General features: G+C 44.5%; 1 protein-coding gene and 1 long non-coding RNA gene across 2 annotated transcripts in view; one reads left to right on the forward strand and one right to left on the reverse strand.

Moving 5' to 3' along the window:
* Positions 1–23700, forward strand: part of WDFY4 (WDFY family member 4) — a 287362-nt gene that overhangs the window by 51719 nt on the left and 211943 nt on the right. The window contains exons 12-14 of the mRNA XM_019499474.2: positions 1120–1733; positions 11582–11675; positions 22561–22775. Coding sequence (XP_019355019.2) covers positions 1120–1733; positions 11582–11675; positions 22561–22775 — 923 coding nt within the window. The remainder of the gene's footprint in view (positions 1–1119; positions 1734–11581; positions 11676–22560; positions 22776–23700) is intronic.
* LOC132251134 (uncharacterized) lies at positions 1376–8060 on the reverse strand. Its single transcript, XR_009462985.1, has 3 exons — positions 7873–8060; positions 5613–5738; positions 1376–1437 (listed from the first exon to the last, which is right to left on the reverse strand). It is a non-coding gene; the product is annotated as an uncharacterized LOC132251134 (long non-coding RNA).

Here is a 23700-nt window from a genome sequence, read left to right on the forward strand (position 1 = left end):
CCTCTCTTTACCATCGCTTGCCACCTGTGTAAGAGGGGAGACTCCTTGTAGCTGCATAGGGCTAGGGGCACAATGTCTTTTAAAGAAGAACACAGGTGAAACTGGATGGACAGGACTTACGGTCAATTTGAAAGGTTGCCTAGGGTTTCCTGAGAGCAGCAGGAAGCCTCCCTTTTCCTGGCAATTGTTTATCCCCACTTTAGAGCCTGGTCTCCATCACAAAAGAGATGTACCATGCCTAGGCCTGGAACTTTGCTTTCCTGGTTTGATCCCTGTTAGCATCCTGTGAGAGCTGCCATAGGGTGAAAACAGACTGTTGTCTGATTTCTTGCTTGTGCCACCTTAAACATTTTTAAAGCAACACAAATGTAGAGCAAATAGATGTCCCTACCCTTTATTGACTCACATGACAGAAAAATCAGTGTTAGAAAACCCTGCTTTCTCCACTGCCCCAGACCTGCACTTTGGATCTGGGGCAGGGGGAAAAGTGCTTCATTGCTCAGCCAGCCCCACAGTGCTGGCTGGACAGGGGGAAACCCTGTTTTCCCCGCTGCCTCAGACTTGTGCCATGGGTTTGGGGCAACAGGAAAAAGTGTTATTCTTCTCAGCTAACCTTGTGGCACTGGCTGAGCACAGGAACACCTAGCATTCCCCTCTGCTAGGCAAGGGAACAGCCACCATTCCCTACTGCTCCTGATCTGTAGGTCTGGGGCAGCAGGGAATGCTGGATGCTCCCCTGTCCAGCTAGCCCTGCAGGGCTGGCTGACTGGGAAACCATTTTTCCCTGCTGCCCCACACCCCTGGGAGAGCAGGCAGATCACATCACCCTTTGTCCTGCACCACCAAGTGACACATTGCAGCACAGCTAAATCCAGCAACATCTGTTTCTTGACTATGTAGACTCTTTTTGACACCATCTCAAATTCCTTGTGGTCTGTGTAAGTTTTCAAAAGAAAGAGGAAGGTTTTTTTGCCAAAAGTGTCAGTTTCACATGCTCCCAACTTTTTGCTCAAAGGTTAAAGTTTTAATTAAAAATATTGTTCCATAGCCCCTACTTGGTACTGTGCATAACACTACATTATAAATCTTACTTGGCCTTCCTTCTTTTTGGTGCTGCAGTCTCTCCTGAGGATACTGGAGAACCCCAAGAGCCGTTCAGCTTTCAGAACCTGCAGTGGATTCAATGGGCTCCTGTCCCTTCTTGCAGACATGGAAGGTGCATTACGGGATCCTCCCTCTGGACTGTGGGCTACACTTGGACGCAGCCACATCCTGGAGCTTATTTTCTACACACTGAAGGGAATAGCAGCTGCTCTGCACTTGGACCCTGTGAACAGCAGGTTCTTCCAGAGGAATGGTTTCTTTGAGAAGATGGCAGAGGATCTTGGATTGCTTGGTTGCTTTTGGACTCAGGAGGGGAAACAAATCTCCACGTGCCTGGAGAAGACAAGGACATTTATGGAGTTCTTGAATGCAGCCTTCTGCTCATCAGAGTCTTTCCCAACATGGCTGAAGAACTGCATACAGATTCTGAGATTCCTTGACCATATGGTCAAAGGTACCCTGCACCTGGAAAGTTGCTTTATGGATATAAAGTTAGGTGTGGAAGGGTCATCAGCAGGCTCCTTGGAGGGACAGTATGTGCAACAAGAAGTTCAGAGTGGCAGCTTCAAACAGCTGGATAACAAATTAGCTGTTTCTGACTACAGGCCATGGGCAGACTCTGAAGAAAGGTAGGTCTTCATTGTTGTTCTTTAGTATAAAAAGACCAACACATACAGAAGCAGCACTACTTGGGTTTTTTTGCAAGTTTTTCAGCTCTTTAATGGAAGACGGTGTTGCATTTTACATGCTGTGGTGAATGAAGCTTTGCAAAGCCACTGGGTAGCTAGCTGCTAGTAATATTATCTGCATTTTACAGGGAGGGTTACAGTAAACTGAGGCACAGATGTGACATGTCTTGCAGTATAACACCGAGTGAGTCTATGGCAGAATGAGGAACTTACTTTCTAACTTCCACTTTATAAAAGGCAAATGATTGCAAATGTTGTTGCAGGTGTCTTTGTAGAACTCAGTAGCGGGATGGGTGTCTATGAGAGGCTTTCAGTTTGTCTTTTGAAGTCTGGAATGTAGGATGTGTGAATTTTGTAAATATCAGGCAAGTACTCTGATCAAATACCAAGGAATGGCTATAAATTTTAAGAATTTAAAATTAGTTTACCATCAGCTTAAAACCACCCAAATCAGGCTTGATCCCTGCAGTAGAACAAAGTGACACCTTGAAGCAATCTAAATAAGTAATACCTCACTAATAATTACTATATATGCCCTATACGAACAACTTAAATTCAGGAGAATTAAAGAGGAAGCAGACATGATCACATGTATGGAAGTGAGAAGGACTGGGCTGTGGTCAGAGGTAAGGAACTGTCAGGACTGTTCCACAGATCTTTTAAAAATCAGGTCTGGGTTTCTTTGGTGTATCTGCTGTACTAAAGGAGGTATGATGCATTAGCTGCACCTGGATGACAGGACAACGGACAGGTCTGAGCCCCAACACACCAGAGATGGGAGGGTTTGCCCAGTGAATCATACTCACCTGTAGTTAATTTCCTCTAAGTAAAGGTTGGATTAGAAGGCCTATCTCAGATTATTAGGTTTGAGAAATCTGAGGGGTGTGGTCAGGGGCAAATCCATCCAAGATTTGGCAAAGGAGGGTGCAGGAGCAGCAACCCGGCTGCAGGAGTGGCTGTACCCACCACTCCCAGCCTCTCCTCCCACCCCCAACCCACTGGTGTGGGCAGACCAAGTGGGGGGAGCCTTCTGGAACTTTTTAAAAGTCTTGAAAGCAGGCAAGATTTTCCCCATTTCTCCTCTGTGGTCACAGCCATGCCCCCCGCCCCCCCCAACTCCCCCTCCTGCTGATTTCCCTGCTGTCCCAGGGCAGAGAAATTTCAGACTGGGTTTTTCCCGCTACTGCCAAACTGAGCAGGGGCTGGGCTCAGCTGGAAATTTGACAGGACAGTGGAAGCAGGGATGGATGGGGAGGTGTGTTACCCCACTCTTCCTGGTCCCACCAGAGCAGGCTCAGGGAGAGGGAACACTCCCATTGCTGCTGCTGTCTCTGTCCCAGCTGATCCCAGCCCCCATGCAGCTTGACTGGAGCGGGCAGGAGCAGCTCTGAAGCTTCCTCCATCCCTAGGACAGCAGGGAAAGTAGCAGTGGCAGGAGGAGGAAAGGGGAAGGGAGGAGGGATTCTTATCTGCTGTAGGTACTTTAAAAAAGTCCCCAAAAGCTTTCATGGCATGGTCCAGTCCAAAAGGGGAGTGCAGCCCCTGCACCCTATCTAGATCTCCCCCTTGCTCTCTCAATCTACCTTTGCTCCCATCTGTGGTACTACCTACCAGGGGAACTGTGGTCTAAGCACAGTGAGCTTTTCACCAGTGCTCTCTGTGCTACGGTTCTGAACATGTAGACACAAAAAGGAGCCATGCTGAGCTCAGGCATCAGCAGGCAAGGGAGCTGGACCTCAAAAGCACTGAGGAATACCAAGAGGGCAGGGAAGTTTGCAGGGCCACTATTATGCTGCTAGAGTTGCCGGACTTGAAAGTGATAACCGTCCTGAGTGCTGCATTTTCTGAAAATAAAAACATCATTTAGTTCACAGAGCCAGGCTTCCTGAGAACCTGTAGCTTTCCGTCTATCACAGCTACCTCTTTGTGGCTTTTCTCCAGTCACACTTCCTCTCAAGAAAGGATGCTTCTCCCAGAGCACTCCTTGGCCATGCAGTTCTAAAGTAGAAACCAAAGTGCAACAGATGACGGAGGCCTGTGAGGTACCCTAGCAGACAGGTGAATATTTATCCTTGCCCTTTTAAAGGACTTCCTCTTCACTTGATTTTAAAGTCTTAGGGTCTGATGATTCCTGCAGTCACTTTGGTACCTAGAGGATGTAAAATGCTACTTTTTTGATGTGGTAGCAGTCTCTTGTGTGTTGCCCTGCCAGTTGCTATACATGGTGCAGGGCACCAGTTATGGGTCCTTTGTTCCCATCTGAAGTGCAGCCCTGCCTTCTTGAATGTGGTTTATGGCTCTAGTGCAAATATCTAGTGCTCTTCATGTGACAGACTGGCTCTCTTCTCCTTGTGTTTCTGTGATTAGAGAAAATAGTTTGCTGCAAGCTGTGTGTTAAGTGAGGCTGATCCCTCTTTGGGAGGTAGGCTCTCCCCTGCTGTGGAAGGGCTGCTACAGCTGCTGTGGCACAGATTCACAGTGATAATAGTTCTTCAGATTTACTGGGGCATCACACATCATCCCTGTAGGCTCCTCTGTCTTATTTTTAAGTAGCAGCCTACATTGATTGGATTTGGGATCAACAGCCTGATAACACCCGAGCTCTGTGAGCAGGGAATGACCTTGAGGCCTACTTCAGAGCCCAGAAGGAGTGAGTGAAGACCAGTGTTAGGGAGCTTGCTGGAATGTGCCAGGCAGTAAGATATGCCCTAGTGAAAGTAGGGTTGCCAACTCTGTTTGAATCTGTTCCGGGAGGCTTCCAGAATGCCAATGTACCCATGACACACAATGTGAATGTGCCTGCATGTTTGCATATATCAGTTATGGATTACAGTGTGTATGTCAGGAAGGCAAATGCACATTACTATTACATTTTAAAAACCCACTGGATTATTGTATACATCAGATTCAACATTTAATATTTATTTTAATGAATGCCCTATCATTTATCTCCTGAGGGACTCTCAGCAATATCCTAGAGATTTATTTCTAATTCCTGGAGACTCCAGGGCAACCCTAACTGCAAGGTCATGGGGACGGTGGGCCGTGGGGCCTGTTGGGGATTCTGGAAATTGGGGAGCTGTATTCCAACCTTACAGAAAAAGCTGAGGTACAGTTCCAGGAAGAACAGAGACTTTGGCTGGGGCTTTTTTTGTATCCTATCCTTCCTTATAACACCAGGCAGGCATGTGGACAGGCACTCAGAAATCATAAATAAGAATTATCTCAGAATAATGAGACTGCCTTAAACGTATCAGTTTTTAAAAATGATATTTTAGGTCTTTTGATTTGCCTTCTCCTGTTTGAGCTTTCAACACATTTTCTCGCTTTTCTCAGCAGTAACGAGGGTTACAAGCCACTTCTCTTTTTCCCCCCTCTTAAATAAAAGTTGAAATGTTCAGATAATCACAGGACTATAGGAAATGGGGCTTTAAGAAACTAAATTTAAGAGTCGGTCTCTGTAGTTTTAGTGACATATATCATGACTTAATATTCCAGAATGAGAAGCCAAGTTCCTTCCTTGTATAGCTAGTTCCCTTGATTTGAGTGAACTTATGTTGAAGGTGTAGTCATCATTGGGTTCAGTAAATACAGGCATACAATGAATGAGAACTAAAAAATAAACTTCAAGTGTGAAGTGGTAGATAACCTCTGCAGACCCTTTGTGTATCTCTAACTAACCTAACTGAGGAATGATCTCCCAGTTCCCAATTTCTCCAGTCTAAGTATGGCAGTGTCTCTAAATTATAACTTCCACTATAGAAGATGATTTGTTCAAGGAGCATAGCCAAAGAACAGAAAATACAGAATACAACTCACCTTCCATTTGTTATTCTACTGGCACATGGGCTGTCAGACCCAATGATAAGATCCAAGATTGGAACTGGAGTCTTGCATCCAGAGGACAGTCCTGAAGGAAGCCAGCGAGCCAGGGGTCAAGCGTTACTAAGGTGGGAACAGACGGTCTTAAATCAAAGTAAGCTGGCACTTGTAAGCAAGGCTGTTGAACAACTTGCAGACCATTGTGTTGTGTTGCTGCTGCTCCCTCAAAAAAATTAGGAGCGACTAGCCTGCTGCACCTCAGTTGTCCATTAAGCACAAGCAAGACTGCCTGGTATGGCTCCTGATACTGTTGATTTCTGTGGGAGTTTTGCCAGAGATGTTGATAGGCCAGGATTTTACTTGGAGGTTTTTGCAGCATGCCTCCTCATCTTGTATATATAACCCATGGCGCACGGTGCTAACCGCGGCCATGGCCAATTGTTTGGGACCTGGGGTACCAGGTAGCTCTACCTCCTGCTTAGCTTACCTAGGAGTGGCCAGAGGCTTCCTGAGAGGAAAGGCTCCCTTTACAATGGAAAGACCTTGCAGATTCATAAATAACTATTTACAGACTTCTGTATATGTAAAGGGCTTAGTCCATCTTTCTGTCCGTCTGCCCGTAATGCTCTTGGAGCACTCTGATTGGTTGTCTCGGCAGCCAATCATAATGCTTACTGAAACAACCAATCCGAGTGCTCCGCACAGACAGACACAGGGACAGCAGAGTGCAGCCATGATGGCGGGGATGGAGCGAGGGGGCAGTGGGAAGGCCAGACAGGAATGGTGGGATTGCATGAGGCAGGATGCAGCGCAGCGGCAGCACAGGGTGGTGGCAACCACCGTGTGCAAGCTTCTCCAGACACGGGGAGAGGGATAAGCTTGCATGCGGTCACTGTTGCCCACATTGCCCTGCCCTGCTGCCGGTCTGGGAATGAAGTGGGGCCAGATGCAGAGCAGCGGTAGTGCAGGGTGGTGGATGGTGGCAGCGGCTGCCGCTTGCAAGCTTCCCCCCCGCTCCTGGGGGGGCACAGGACTGGACGTGGAGCAGTCGGGGTGGGGGGTGGCATGCGGCTGGATGCAGAGCAATGCCAGTGTAAGGCGGTGGGTGGCAGCAGTGGCTGGGGGGGGGGGGTGCGGCAGGGGAGAAGTGGCACGCAGCCAGATGAGGAGCAGCAGCAGTGCAGGGTGGTGGGTGGCAGCTGCTGCGTGCAAGCTTCCCCCTCATCCCTGCTCCTGGGCGGCTGTGGGGTGCAGGGAAATGGATAGCGGCACTCCATCCCTGCCTGCCCCCCCCCCTTCTTGATGGGCAATTCACTATTTTAATTATATACAGGAGGTAATTGCTACATGCTAATGAACATTAAATAATATAAAACCTTTGGAGCTCTATTTACAATACACAGGGTTGAGTCTATACAAAAATAACTTGATAACTATTTACACTAAAAGAATGATCAAATCAATGAATACATAGCTAATAACTTAGGCACCATGTTAGATACTCATTATATTAAATCCCTAATTAACTATTCACAACCAATAGCCAATTACCCCAACTTATGCCCAACGAATGGTGGGAGGAGCAGTCCCTCACTCCTCTCATCACACACTTGCGGGCTTGTAATGGGGGGAGGGGGGTACTCGGGGCCGATCAAACTGTGGCCTGCCCACCTGTTCCTCGGCCAACCCTCCGCATTCTCGTCCGCCACGCCTTGATGTTAATTATTTAATACATGTTAATAAGTGGGAGGCTGCCTATTTCCTGACCCAATGCCAGGGGGCGCTATCTGCAGCTCCATTCCTCCCCTACACCACAGCCCAAGCCTCAGTGATGACATCTATAGTTCTCATCATCACCGGACCCCACACTGGGCCCCAGAATCCTACTATTGAACCCCACCTGGATTCCTTCCCCTCAGGCAGTCTCTTCCGCCATCATATCGGGCACCATAGCTCCCTGAACTGATTCCCCTTCCGGGTGTGATCCCTCCACTGGGACCTTTGGCTCTCTAGCCCTGGCCCACCTCCAGGCCAGTCAGGACCCCAGGCGTGCAGCTCTTGGGTGTTCCTTGCAGTGGGCCTCTGGCCCTTCGACCCTTCTGGTCCTGGCCCCAGCATGGGCCAGTCAGGGGAAATTCAGACAGGCCTGAGCCTATGGCCCTTTTCTCACTCTCCGAGGGTCCACCCTCTGCGCCCTCCAGACAAAGGGGTCACCCACCCGGTGGTGGGGGCTAGGGGTTAAGGCACCTCGACCCACCTTTCACCGGGGTGGTCACTGGCTTGGCATTTCCTGGGGGCTCCCGCACCACTGAGAGCTCCACTAGGCCACTCACTGCCAGCAGGGTGCAGGTTTAGGTCACGCCTAGGACCTGGAGCCTCCAAACCATCCTCTTCAGCTCCTCCCTTACCTCCAGATGATACCAGCAGCCCTCTGGCCAGGCAGTGTTGTTGCCTGCTCCCCCAGCAGGGGAACTGCCCTGTTTATGTGGGCAGCCCTGGATTCAAAATGGCTGCCCTCATCAGGCACCTGCTGGCTGCTGCCTTCTGGCCCTTAAAGTGGCAGCACAAACAGTGCCCTGCCACAGGGCTCCACCTGCCATGGGGTATCCACGCAGGCCCGGGCGTCTCACAATTTGCAGCAACTGTTTCCATTCCAGACTCCTGCAAAACAAAAATTCTCCCCCACGCACTTCCATGCACTCTTCTCTGCCTGGGCACGGCCTCCCCAAGCCCGCAGAGTTATTTACACAGTTAAACACGCAGTGGGAGAGCAAACTGCTGCTGGCAGACCTGGCAGCACCTCTGGGCTCACTTTCCCTTAAGGCATTCAGGCACACTGAGGCTTCCCCTCAGATCATGCCTTCCTGGGTCTCAACCCACACAGATGTCCTAGGGATTTCTCTAGCTGGCATCTCTTTCTGCCAAGCTGTCCCAGTCCCGCCACAGTCCTTTCCGCAGCCACTCACACCGGGGGTTTATCACACTCTTACCAAACCCCAAGTCTTCAAGCCCAGTGGGGAATAGCCATCCCACTCTTGTGTCCCCACCTTAAAGAGTTTGTTCAGCTCACTTAAGAACTTCACTTGCCCAATCTAGGGGTCTGCTCTCTCTTGCTTGACCCTTTAGGTGCTCTGCTGGCCTCTGGCCCACCCATGAGGGGTCCAGCAGGCAACTGCGGGGTGGGACTACACTCCAGGCTCTTCTCAGCCCTTCTCATACTGTGCACCTTTCTCTGCACCCCAGAAGTGGGAAGACACTGCAGTTTTAAGGGGAGCCGCCCAGCCAATCCCTGGGCTGGAATTTTCCCAGGCTCCTGAACTGCTTTTTAATCTTGCACCCCCTTGCTGGAGATCATACTAAAGTACAAGTATGGTGTCCCTGCTGGGACAATTGTGCATCCTTTTGCCGGGGGTAATACAAAGTATGCTGTCCCTGTTGAGACAATCTTCCTCAAGTGTTCAAGCAGAGCCTGATGTAGGACACATAGAAGGTAAGTGCCCCTTAAACTGCCTGTTACATATAGAAATTAAAAAAAATTATAGATGCTTATTCTTCAGTGGGATAAGCTGTCACGGCTTCACGGATGTCAGTAGAATAGCAGCCATTTACACTGATGCTGAATTTAACTTTATAAACATAAAGAGTAGCAAACAAGTGATTTTTTTTTTTTTGTTGCAAGTACTGTTTAATGAAGCAATATTTGCCTTGAGGGTGCAGTAATATTCATCTGTCACAGTGGGGCAGTGTGCCACATGTTAGTTACTTTGCACTGATATATGAGCAAGGGGTTCTGGAAATGACTTAACAGGTGTTTATTTATAGACATTGCTCTCTTTCAATTTCTCTGTAATGGCCTTTTTATGACCATTCTGTTATTTATTTTTCTGTTTTATACAGTAGATTGCTGCTTGCTGTTTTATTTTTTACATCCCATTAGGGCTGCCAGACATTGTCTGAAGTTTTCTCTCTGGGTTTTATTTGAGAAGAATGGCATGTCTGATGATACTGGACAGCCCACATCCGGAGAACAGTGGTTTTCAGCCTTTCTGGACTCAAGGCACCCCTCCATAACTTCTGAATGTAGTGGCACCACATTTTTAAAAAGTATTTTTATTAGTAAAGTGCATAAAAATCATACATAATAAAAATACCGTATCGGCTGTAGATGTGCCCTGATACACACACTTAAGAAATCAGCATGAAGTATCACTGTTTAAAATAATGGGGAAAGCCACAATATATTTATTCAATAATAAACCTATTTTCTATTTCCCCAGATCAGTGTTCATTAGCCATTTTAGGCTGTGGACTGGACTTGACCCAGTTCAGGTCACAGGTGGATTAATGCTAGAACCCACACATTGATGTTGCTTTTTCCTGTGGCGTCACAGGGAGAAGCACTCGCAGCTGGTAAGCATGGGAAAGCAAATGCAGCTGAAGTCCCACCACTAAATGCTGCTGAAGCTTCACATCTGTAGGCGTGATCTGGTTCAAGGATTATAGGTTGCCAACCCCTGTCCCAAATGATCAAGTGAACACTCACACCATTGCTATACAGGGTCTAATTTCAGTGGCTGTGAGCCTCGCCTAGGCTCTGGAGTAGGCACTATTTTTTTAGTGTCTTGTATATCCCTGCACAGGGAACTGTGAGCCAGCTACACAGGGAAAGCCTGCTACACAATCTTGGTTATTAGACTTGAAATACTCTTGAGATTGTGAAAGTCCCAGGACAAGCTTGGAGATAATTTCAAGTACCTGTCTGCATTCAGTTTTTCCCTATACTTGGCAATAATCAGTATCTTGTCTGACCTGTCTTCAGTCCAGGCTGCACGAGTGAGCCCCATCCTGTCCTAATGGCTTCCTTGCACAACATCTTCCAGAAACAGAGGCATGAAGGGCAGGTCCACATTGTGACCATGGTGGTGGGGAACCCTTGAAAAGATCTTGTGGCACTCTGGTTGAGAATCACTGCTCTAGAAGGAAGGTTATAGATTTAGTTCAGAGATGCAGCCAGAGGTTTGGGTACTTCTGAATACTCTCCATGCAAAGTTTTAGCTTAGAAATTAAACAAGAAAGCAGCTCTCATGAGATTTTCTCTCAGGCATGTGTCCATCTTACCAGTAGGATGTCATGAGATGATTTCTCTGTGATATGTTGATGATGTAATTCTACCTGGTGCCTAAATATGCAGGGCTGTATGCTAAAAGTGAAAAATTTGTGAAGAAAAACAGGCAACCCAACCGTGTAATGCTCTGGGGAGGTTCTGATTTGGTTTGATGTTCAGGGAAGGGTGGGAGAGGGGGAGAGAGACTGATTTTATCAAGATTAGGTCTTTTTCCTGCTGGTGCCTTTCAACTAGGGGTGAGTCCTAAGGTCTAGGTGGACTTGAGTACCTTTTGAGAACAGGATGGTTCCTTGGAACATCAGGGTAACAGAGAATGTAATACCTGGTTTGGGCTGATGCATTAGGGACTTTTTATTGTTTACTGTTTATGATGCAAATTCTCCAAGTTAGAGCATGCTTTCAAAGTGCCATTTCATAGATTCATAGATTGTAGAGTTGGAAGGGTCCACAATGGATCATTGTGTCTGACCCCCTGCCCCTGGCAGGAAAGAGGACCGAGGTCAGATGTCTCTAGCCAGGTGACTATCTAGCTTCCTCTTGAAGACCTCCAAGCTAGGTGATAGCACTGCCTCTCATGTCTGTGCAGCCATACTTTCATCATACACAAGGTCAGATTAGAGCTTGAATTGTAGTTTCCAGTACCTATAGTCAAGCATTCCTCGGCTTTGTTGCTCCAAGTCTATCTATGACAGTTCCAGGTTGCTGGTCCATTAGTTTTGTTGCTAACGCTGAATCTGGCAAATTCAGGCAGAGCATAATGCTGTTGTCTGCTATAATATTAACCAACCTTGCATATCTTTGTCAATGATGCTGTTATAGTGATGTTGTCTATTTCCTGCAGATTGGAAGGGGGAAACTGTTCAATTGTGCACCCAGGCGCTGTCTGTGTCATGGTGAGGTTGCTTCCAAAGCTCTACAGGGAGGAACATGCTCAGGTGAGTGCCTGGTTAGATGGTGCTGTCATTTACTTTTCTCCCACTCTTTGGCCCTGGCTCTTACTATAAGAATCATTCCCTCCTGCATAAAAATGTTGCTGGCATCAGTATAAAATACTAGCAAAGCAGTAGTGCAAGTTTTGCTGTGCTCATCAGAGAAAAGTAAAGCGGAGGGGGTTTTTTTGAATAGTTTTAGGAGATTGTCTTCTAGAGAGATCATAGGATTTGGGGCATTAACGGGGTCTTGTGTTTAGGATAAAGGTGCCCTGTAGATTGATAATGACCTCTATCAGTATAGTACCTTCCATACTAAAGGTTCTTGATTGGGGGGTGGGGTGTTGACTGTACACTTTGGTCCTTTTTTGGTGCAGAGCATCTGCTCTCTGGATGCAGCCCACTGCAGCTCTGGGGCTGGGTGCGTTGGGTTTTGGTTCCAATTCCTCTGTATAAATTGGCCAGAGTAACTGCACAGGCATCAGGGGGTAGGAGAATTAGTTTTACTTAAGGTTGAGAATTTGGCTGGTCAAAAAAAACTTTGTCAATTGACTCATCAAATATTGTCAAATAATGGTCAATATTATCAAATAGTGCTCACATATATTAAGCATTAATTTATAAGAACACTGAAGAGAGAGACTGTAATTTTTAGAAAGTTAGGTATTTAGATGGATTTTAAAAAACAAGTTTGTTAACTGTTATTGTGAACCAATAACTGTCAGCATTAGGAAAGTGTAAATGTGAATCATATTCAGGACTGAACAGTTATATAAGGCCACAGCAAGTCTTTGGGACCCTTTGTGGGTTGGATGTTGGATCTCTGCTTGCTGTCTGGTGAATAATATTCAGAGTCTAGGCTCAATAAGAGGCCTGACAATCCCAGTGTGAACTCATGCTTTTTATTTATTCATTTTATTGGATATGTATTTGTCTGTATTATTATAAAGACAATTGGTAATTACCATGCTCCGGCAGCCTCGATGCATGTGTATAGGTGCTCTTGGTGCCTAATATAAAGGGAAGGGCATTTAGTAGGCTCTACCATAATACAGGTACCTAATTTCTTTGCATAGCACATGCCCCCAAATAAGTTGCACACCTTGTTTTTGGAAAGCAGAATGTAGTAACAAAAAGTTTCTTCCAGAGTCATGGCCTGGAGCCAACTTTTTAATGGACAGACTATGTCACAGAATGGCTGCTGCTTCTCTTAGCCAGTGAGCTGGAAGTAGCTGAGAAATGGTTGACACCAAACCTCACCCTCCTGCTTACTGAGAGAAACAGGCAGCCATTTTGGACATAGCATTGTCCTGTTTCTATTCCAGTGAAGAAATGCCCCTGCCCAATCTTAAGACATGAACCCCAATTTTGGAGGGCTGATTTTTGGGGAAAATGTGCATGTGATATATGAGTCGCTATGGCAGCTCATATAGTAACTGATGATATTAATGGGAATGGAGGCCACAAGTCCTTGCACAGTGGGCCATTACTTGCTAAGGAATGTCCATCTTGAAATTTGCTGCTGCCATTGTTTCAAAAGAATGTTAATATATTAAATTCAGAAAATATAAAGGGCCAAATGAAGGGCCGGATCTATCAAATGGGTTATACCATTCCTTCTGCCATTAACTGTATACTATAATGGGAGAGGGGGCCGTTAAAGGCTTTAGAGCAGGGGTAGCCAACCCACAGCTCTGGAGCCACATGCAGCTCTTCAGAAGTTAATATGCGTCTCCTTGACTCTTTGCACAAGCACACGGTGACCAGTTTCCATTGCTGTCACGTCACGTCACATGATACAGCTGCTCGCAGTGAGCACTTTACTCAGTTTGGACTTCTAAGTTTGGACTCCGAAGCCGCAGGTTGGCCACCCCCGCTTTAGAGTGTAAGGACCCTTTTTTTCAGGTACCTCCTTAGGGGGTGTTTTGAAGAGAAGTAAAAGAAAGGGTGTCACCTCCTCAAGCACTCTGAGAGACATTGTGCCTGCGTTTATATACTGTCTGCTTGATAATTAGACTCTATTCTTATTACGCTAAATTAGCTCTTTAGTAAAGCAAATATTTAAAGAGAGGCTGTCACTACAGTTTTGTGTTCAAACCATGTGCATATTAACTGACTTCCTAGTACCTGTCCCAAGCTCTTCCCTACTGTCCCATGTGTGCTTCCTTTTGCTTACTAATATCTGCAGAGAACAGGCATGGGCATGGGACATTAGGGAAGGAATATGATCACTTGTGACTTCTGAAACTTGCTGATTTTACTTGAAATTTTCCCACCCAGAACAGTTCTTATTGGTCAGTGTACAGGAAGGACTACAGATCTTCTTGATCCAGAAATATACTCTTTGGGTAAGATAGACTGCTGAGAGAGCTGGCCATTCCTCCTCCTCCTCCTTTTACTCCTAGGAGTCTGGGAAGGAGGGGATATTCTGTCTTGTGCTTTCTGTTTATCCATCTGCAACACAGCAGCTGTTACTTGGCCCCCAGCAATGTACAATTTTCCTATATTGTGGGTAGTGCATGATGCATTTTCTGTTTACGGTCCTGGGTCCTAGTTCTGCTCTTGATTCTTCTGTTGTTGTAAATCACTGGAGCCAGTGGTGTGACATAAGTGTAAAATGGTGCATCAGAGCAGGATCAAGCCTGCAGACTGTCTGTAGCAGTTACAAACTGGTGCATCAACCAACAGGAATTTAGTGCTTCAGTCTCAAGATTTTCTTAGCCTCAGTGCAAATAGGAATGTTCTTGGATAAATTTTATGTTGTCAAACACTCCCTTGACACACCCCAATAGATTACTCAAATGATGTTGTCTTCCATTTCTAAAATATTTGGATACAAATTAACATATAAACTGGAGATTTGCAATCACATCAGAACTCCTCATCTACGTCTTTGGAAGGCGGGAGCATAATTAACTTCTGGCATTTCTTGAGTCTTTGTAGCAATCCAAGCCAACATCTATTAAAATTTTGATAATGACTGTAATTAATTTCTGAAAAACAAGTAGAACAGTTAATTAGATGAGAGAAATAGCAATCAAGAAATTTGCTGTAGTAAAGTTGGCTCTAGGGCTCTGCCGTACGAGGCAGAGAAAAATAAAAACTGTACAGACTTTCAGTAGATGGCAGTGTTATTAAAAATATAAAGTTCTGGGACACATATTCCATCCATCTCAGTAACGTATTTGTATCTATTAATCTTTATTTCATTTTTTAATTTTCTTCTTCACTCCTTTCTCATTTGATAAAAATGATTAGCAGTATTTATTTGGTATGGCCACAGTGACTGGAGGTCCCCTCTGAGATAGGAGCTCCATTTATCTCTTACTATGGATAAGAAACATCCCTGTCCCAAAAGAGAGTATAGTACAAATGGACAAGAGAAAGCATGGGAGGAGAAATAGGATCAGAGAGAGAAGTGACTTGCTAAAGGTCCCATCAACAATAGAGCCTATGATGGACCTTGGGCCAAATTCCATTAAACCTATTAAGCAAGCATGCAAGTGGATTTAGGGGCTTAAATGTTATTCTATTCTACTTTGCCTGACCTCATGAAAATGGTTAATACAAAAGATGGGTTGGGTTCTCCTCCTTTTTCTGTTTTTTTTTGTGACTTATGGGTCAGATGACGGTTCATTGCAAAATTAGATGTGATATGCGTCTTCATGAACTGGAACAGAATGGAATAGGATTGCATTTAGATGTGTAAGTCTGTCTTTGCACCTAACAGGTGGAATAGAATCTGGTCCTTTGTCTCTCAGAGATCTTAATCTACTGCCTGGGTCCGTCAGAATGTGCTACCTTGCTAAGGGATGTGATTTAGTATCTTCATAATCTCACATTTAATTCTCGAATGCAGATACTGTGAGTGCAGATTCCCTCAGATGTCTTGGCCAGGTTTGCTCAGCATTAGGGTGGCCATCAAAGAGGACAGTCTGGTTGTCCTCTGTCCTCTATGGATACGAAACCGGATGCCTCTATGTCCTCTAGAAAAATAGAGGACATAAAGATGTCTGGTTTTGTATCAATAGAGCACAGAGGAGAGAGTAGCAGAAAACTGTAATGTCCTCTTTGATGGCCTCCTTGCTCAGCCTGCAAATGTTACTAGCTGTTAGTGCTTTGGGAATCTTGTGGCACTCTGGAGTCTTTTTGCTGCTTTTTCATGGTCACAGTAAAAGTTTGGTCTCCAGAACTTAGCTGCTGATTCTGTTTGGAGGAGGGTGAGACAGAATAGACTGAAATCTGCTCTTCTGTGGTTGTGTTAGGTTTGTGATGCCAGCACCAAGTAGTGAGACTAAGGAGTGGCTTGGTACCTTTTCTTATATTGAATAGCATTAAGAGAACACTTGTGGAGTGTGAAGCTACTCACTTTACATAATGGACTCATGATCTGGTACAAAAGGTGACAGTGAAAGTTGAGTAGCTTTCCTCATTGAGTAATAACACATAGAGAAAATGAGGATTTTTCCTTCCCAATCTGTGTACTTGTTACACCTGCTGTTTTTCCTTGCCCTTTAGTGCATTGGTATTTGATAGCTGTGATGAAGGCATATCAAATGCTTTCTATATAGAGCCTTCCAACTGTGGACTCCTAGACCTAAAAAATCCCTGTTGTACATGGGCAGAAGGGAACAGGGATCTGGCATTTGTTTGCCCATCTGAATGCTCCCTTTAGTCTCTTTTCAAACAAGAAAGGAACTTTTATGCTTGCTTTTGTAGTGAAGGGGCCAGGAAAGGGTAGGAAGATCCAGCTGCTTTGTTCTAGGTTTGCTGATCTTGCAACTGATGCAAGAATGCACAGAGGAGTGTAACAGGGAAGGTTGTCTTTTTTTTTTTCTATGCTTTTTAGACCCATATGCAGCGCTGGATGCCATAATGATAGGGGCAGGAAGGGTAAAAAAGTGGACTATATCCAGATGAGCGCGGATATGCGGTACAGTATGTGGCACCACAGACACTTCTGCGGTGCCACACAGCACATATGTAGGCATTCCTCATGCTGCTACTTTGCAGTGTGGGTGGTTTTCTTGACCCTGGGAGATCCTGGGGTCAAAAAAATCCCACATCAAAAAACAGTGGGGTAGTGCACGTGGCGGCAGTGTGTGCCACCCAAAACAGAGCCTGGCCGGCTGGAGCTATACTCCAGCTGCCGGCCTTACCTGGTGTCCTGGTAAGGCTTCTGGGACCAGCACAGTTTGAGCTGAGTTTGAATGAAATAGAATGTTCTTCAATTGCAGGGGTAAGCAATGAATGGGAACTGGACTACACCTAATGCCAGGTAAAAACATCTCACATCTGTGCATGAAGTTCTCTCTCTCGAAGAGCATCAGGGTCAATTTAGCTCTGTATACTGTACAAGTCTTTTAGTTTTACTGAAGAGAGAAAACAGCAACTGCTGCTTTGTGCAGAAGCATTAGTGGACATTAGTAAAAGCTAATGCATCCTGATTCTGACCTAAGGAAATAAAATCCATTCCCTGTAGGATTTGCTGCTTCTCAGTGACCTTTTTCAGCCCCAAGCAGTGATGTGCTCAACTAACGCTGAATGTGTCAATGTACTAAGGGCAGTAATAGGTAACAATTTAGAGAGGAAACTCAGTTTGACACAACGCTTTTCTTCTGTTCCTTCAGAATGACAATTAAAAGATGATGAGAATAGATCTGTGGTTGTATGTTGCCCCCATTTCTAGATGCAATAAAAAAAAAAAAACACTTGGATGTCAAATGCAACATATGAAAATTTGCTAAAAGCCCTCATAAAAAAAACAAACCAAAACGAAGCAAAAGTGCTGTTTGATTCTTTAAGTGAGAGAGAGAGAGAAATATATATATAGGGAATTGCTCCTGGGATTTCAGAAACCGAGAGCTTTTGCAAACTAAGCATGTTCCCATCAGTGTATTCATTGTAATGACTATATTTGTGTGAGGCATATTTCCTTCCTTTAAATGCAAAATCTTCAGTGAAAAAAAGAGAAAAAAGTTGACACTTATTTGGAATAAACTGGGTTCATGTTCTCTCTAGCCAAGCAATGTGGATAAGAGCATTCACAGTAGGATACTCGTTTTCAACTTTTAAAAGCTGTTTCTTTTGGAATTTCCTTCTTAATTAATGACATCCCAGAACATTGCCTCTCACTCATGTCACACTTTAGTCCCTAATTTTTATGATGTTACAAAACCATGCATTCTGGCATATGTTTAGTGAACTGGAAATATAAAGACATATATCACTTATGATGAGAATTTTTACAGGGCAAATTGAGACACATTTCTATTCCAAATGCTTTTCATGATCTGGTTTGTGGAATTGTTCAGCAAATAAAGAAGAGAAAAGATTGAGCTGTATATTTCATTAAAAAATTAGGGCATGGTCCATTCAGGAAATTATTCAAGTAATCTGGTTGATAAGAATTATTTATCATCTCAATCTGGATTTGACCCCTTTGTTATAATTCCCCTTTAACTTTTCCCTTTTGATAGGTCATGTCTGAGATACTGGGCATGTTTACATGAGCTGCCCACTGCACAGTGGCTACTGAGCAGTCATTTAGTAGTTGCATAGGCACACTTGCATAGGCAAGTACTAAATGACTGCGCAGTAACCAACGATACTGCACAGTAGCTCATTACTACTGCTCAGTAGCATTGTGTCATGGTTTGTGTCTAGTGATGCTGCTATGCAGTAGTAACAAGCTACTGTGCAGTAAGCATCTTGTGTAGACCCGGCTACTGTGTACGACCCCACTATAGGAACAGGAGGAAAACATTTTGTATTATAGCAAAATGTTTTGCTCAGTTGTTCATTGCAGATACGTTGAGGACCAAAGCGAGAGTCATTTGGTTGTTTTAATACCTACGTGAATCTTACCATGTAAAATTTTATGCTTTTCTGTTGATCAACTGAGTTACCTGACTAAAGTGCAGGAGAGATTTTTGTAAATGAGCTTTTTATGAGAATAGAAATTGTCCTCCAGGGAATCACTGAAGTCTCCTTCATCCTCCGTATGAAGTGGACACATTATGTGTCCAGAGAGGGGCACTCCTGTGCTTCAGTTGGGTAACTCAGAGTTAGTCACAAGCTACACTTTGGGTTGTACACTAGGTGAAACAGAATTCTGTCAAAGACCATTTTTTGTTAGTACCACAACATACCTGAGATTATGGCAATATATGCTGTAAGTGGGTCTCAAGGCACCTTTGGTCAGGCCTCCATGCCATTTTTAGAGATGTACTTCTCAAAACTGAGGGTAGAAATGCATGAAATAGAGTTGAGCAGAAGCATGTTCTTGTTAGATATATGAGGCTCAGGGTGCATGCTCTGTAGCTAGTTCTGGGATGTGGCAGCCAGATTTCCCCCCTGAACTTTTACCAATTGAATTTCCCCCACGGAGAGGCCCAGCTGACATATCTCAGAGTATAGTGATTGTAGGCTTTTCTTTGCTGATGCATCCTGCTTGTAAGAGAACAGAAAACTTGCAGCCTATCTGCATGCCATGTCATTATTCAGATTCAGAAAATTAGCTTCATTTATTCACCAAAGAGCAGCAGTGGAGGTTTTCACTTGGTTTATGCAGAGCAAGGCCTCTTACTCCTCTCTGTTTGCCTGCCACATAGCTTGTCCTTTTAGCCTTGTGTTTTTTAGCTTGCTCTTCAAACTATTAACAAAAATGTGGAATATCCCAAACTCTCAGACTGTGTTTTTGCTTTTTTAAAAAGTCCTCAAATAGGGAATTCTTCTGACACTCCATGTAAGTTGTGCAGAAACCTTATCTTTCAGACATGCCTATGGTATTTCATAAAAGTCTGCACTGGGATCTTATCATATGCTTTGGGATATCACAATGCTTCACAGTACTTGGGAAAAGAAATGAAAAGCATCTGAAATTAGGTTGACTTGCAGAATAAGAATGTAATTCAATGAGTTAGAATTTCCCCGGGGGTTAATAGCTTACAATGAGGGCTGAGTCAGGGGTGGGCAATTATTTGGGTCTGAGGGCTACTTAGGGAGTTTTGGTGAGCTGTTTATATGCCTAAATGAACAGTTCAACTTATTTGAACAATTTGGTTTTTGTTTCCACCTGCGGTGCAATAGAATGACCCAGGCACATATATACCTGCTGGAAGTAAAGTATCTCAAAGACCTACAAGTTAAGGCATCTATTCAAGGAGCAAGAGTTGTTGCCTCTAAGTTCCCCTCACCCAAAATGGGGCTGAACTTGTATTTTTGCTTCCTAATAAAGGGCTCTAACCACCATAAAGTGGGTTATGCCTGCCTGATCTGTTATTCAGTGTTCCTCTTGCAGCTGGGAAATACTAGCAACTCTTTCTCAGAGATGCTCCATATACTGAGGCCAGCAATGCAGTAGCTGTAGTACAAACCACAAACCACGCTGTTTCTCATTCCAGAACTGCTTGTGAACTTTCTGACGATTGAAAATTGTATAGGTCAGGAAAGAGAGACCATGTGTGAAAAACTTGGTTTAGATTGTTCCCTCAAAGGAGTCCTAAGAATATAAAAAGTGCTGTAGTGTGTCAGACCACAGGTCTGTCTAGCCCAGTATCCTGTCTGTCACAGTGGCAGAGTGGGGTTGCTAAGGGGAAGTATTTTTACGCAGGGCACATTCAGAATGATCTGTCCATTACTCCTGCTCCCTACATCTTCCAGTCAGACAGGCCATCTCTGCCTTCATTAGCTGTAGCTGAAATGAGTGTACTATATGCAATTTATCAAATCTACTTCCCTCCCCTAGTTTTTACCCCAAAGAGAAATGGACACTAGAAACACAAGAGCTTTGTTTATATCGGAATATATTATACCACCCAGTTCTGCAAACCCTCACCCATGCAGTTTTTACTCATTAATGCCACTGAAAAAGAACGCACTAAGGGCTGGCCATTTCCAATTACCTCAGGAGTTACTCTCTTGTTGATTCATTCTGGACACAATTTCCAAAAGCATGCAAGTGACTAAGGAGCCTAATTCACATTTACACGAGCGACCTAGGGTCTTACAACAAAATGGAATTTAGGCTCCTAACAACCCAACTTGCTTTCAAAAATGAGAGCTGCGTTCCTAAGTCACTTAGAGCTTTTGAAAATTTTACTCTCTGTGTGTTGGCTTCTCCACTGCTATGAAAAAATGGTACTTACATCAGGGAGGTGTGGGGAAGTTAAATTAATGAATGAAGACTGAGTTTCTTGAATGGAAGGTGCTGTGGGATTCATTTATTATTTTGTATTTTAGAATAGCATATGGAACTATGGCTATCTCACAGGAGAGAGAATTGCACCTGATTAAAATGAATCTACACTGCAGATTATTTGAAGTGCTCCCCTTCTCTCATTTGGAAGGGGAATTACAGTGATATATATTCAGCAACCAAATTGGAGGAAGCTGGGAACTACTTAAGAATGTTGGGCAAATTGCTAGGTGACATTTTGACCTTAGACACTAATCTGATGCACAACTGCAAACCTTTCTGTATTCTAATTGAACCTCCAGTATCCTGACTCATGGTGCAAGTAATATGTGTTATGAAAATCAATCCATATATATGGGGAAACACAGACTGGTTTCCTGCCACCATTAATATTTTCACTAAAAAACCATTTTACTGGAACTAATATTCCTGAAAACATCACATTTTATTTAAAACAAGGCAATATTGTTATTGACAGAGCTGCTATGATAATGAGAACAATCAATTTTTTGTACTCCATTATGGTCACATTAGATTTATTTTGGAGTAAATCTGTCATTTCACTTACTCAGGATTTGTAGTTTTCACTTTTATTTTTTAAACTTTTCACAGACTTTCAATGTATTTTGCATCCAGTAGAAGTGAATAAAATAATAGAATTAAAAATGAAAAAGAGTTAAAAACTAGCTATTTATTTCTGCAGGTCAATGAAGCTTCTTTTAGGAGAATCATACTTATAATCTGCAATAAGGGTAGTGGAAGAGTATACACTTCTGCTTGTGTAATATGAAAAGCATAGCAATTGAGATTCAGGGCAAACATTTCCTGAGAACTCTTAAGGAACCAAACTAAGTGGCCACATTTTGAACTGTTTAATCTTGTGATAAGTGGGAATGGGGAAATCTGGATGCTAACCTCTCTGTAAATATGTCCTTGATTATGGGTATCAGACGCGAAAAATGTAGGTCTCAGGTTCCTCTAAACTTGGCCCACACCATAAAGAGTCTGAACAATAGAGTAAGTTAGGGTGGGCAAGCAAAGTCCCAGGCTCGGGCACTGATTTAGAGGTGGGAACAGCATGGCCCCCTTCCCCCCCAAGAGTCTCCAAGAGGCGCAGCCCCACCCCCAGTAGTGTATCCAGGAAGGCGGGGGGTGGAATGATGCCCTCGTGGAGGTTCATAGATTCATAGACATTAGGGTCGGAAGGGACCTCAACAGATCATCGAGTCCGACCCCCTGCATAGGCAGGAAAGAGTGCTGGGTTCAGATGACCCCAGCTAGATGCCTATCTAACCTCCTCTTGAAGACCCCCAGGGTAGGGGAGAGCACCACCTCCTTTGGGAGCCCGTTCCAGACCTTGGCCACTCTAACTGTGAAAAAGTTCTTCCTAATGTCTAGTCTAAATCTGCTGTCTGCTAGCTTGTGGCCATTATTTCTTGTAACCCCCGGGGGCGCCTTGGTGAATAAAACCTCACCAATTCCGTAAAACCTCACCAATTCCCTAATAATTTACTACTTCCTATCCGAGTTCTGCACATGCAGAATAGAACTAGGTACGTGGAATAAGCAGTCTTGTAAGCACCAGGAAGCGGGGAGACATAGCCTTAGATCCCCATTATTTATTGCGCAGTAAAAAATCCATCAGCATGCCAAATCAGTCACAGATGCTAACCTCAGCCCTTTTTCTTTCAGCTCTCTCAGGAGATCCAGTGTGCTGTGGCAGATCACATTCAGTCTCTGGTGAAGTCAGAAAAAAGCCGCCAAGTGATGTGTGGGTCCAGCTTGCTGAGCGCTATCATAAACTCTTGTCAGGCAGCCCTGATCAATGACGGCAACCCATTACACCTTCCTCTCATTAGAATTTTTGAGAAGCTTGCATCACAGTCAATTGAGCCAGATGTACTCAGGTATGGGATGTGCATTTAAAGGACTTCGAGTGGTTTGTTGGTGTTTTGCTATACTAGGATGTTGATTTATTTCTTAACTTAATACTAGGGAATTTGAGATTCAGTTCAGCAAAATACTTAATCTTGTGCTTTAAGTCTTAGTTGGGACCACTAATGTCCTTGAAGTGTCACACATGCACTTAAGTGATTTGCCGAAGTAGGACAGTTCTGTACACTTTCATAGTGCCTTCAGACAATGGACTTAAAGCATCCTACAAGTGTTAATTACTGGTAATTAAGGAATATAAAAACATAATAATTGCCATGAGGGCTAGGGACAGACATTATACATAAACTGATTTAAGTGCCAGAAACTGGTTTAAACCCATAGCAGAACAGATGTTCAGTGCAAATGGCTGAAGCTGGTTTGAGATAAACCTGGTTGAATGTAGCATCAGACTTAACTGATTTGGGTTAAACAGGTTTATTCAATGTCTATCCCAGACCTCTTGCTGGTTTAAGTAAAATGAGAGTCCCCCAGCATCCCGGCATGATCTCTGGACTGCACGGGGCATCTGCTCCACAGAACAGCTGGCCCCTCCCCTCTGCTCCCTGGTTGGAACTTGACAGAGACTACAGGCATCTGCTTGGCTTCCCCTTGCTCCTTTCCTCCCCTCCCCTCTCCTCCCCTCTGCCTTATACAGACACTTCTCAGCGTTAGCTAGCAGACCACATGCTGGCTACAGTCCTTGCTGTTGCAGATGGGGCAAAGGCTGAATCAACAGGTAGCTGGTAATGTCCCTCTGTTGTTTTCTTAATGGACTGATAAACACTGAGTTAGGGGTGATAAATACTGTGTTATCAATTCCCTGATGGGCTGGGGGGAGCGGGGGTGTGGGGGCAGGGGTTTCCTAATCAGAGCATCCTGCCAGGGCCTGGCCATGCC

This window comes from Alligator mississippiensis, chromosome 6 (genome assembly GCF_030867095.1).
Source record: "Alligator mississippiensis isolate rAllMis1 chromosome 6, rAllMis1, whole genome shotgun sequence".
Taxonomy (NCBI): domain Eukaryota; kingdom Metazoa; phylum Chordata; order Crocodylia; family Alligatoridae; genus Alligator; species Alligator mississippiensis.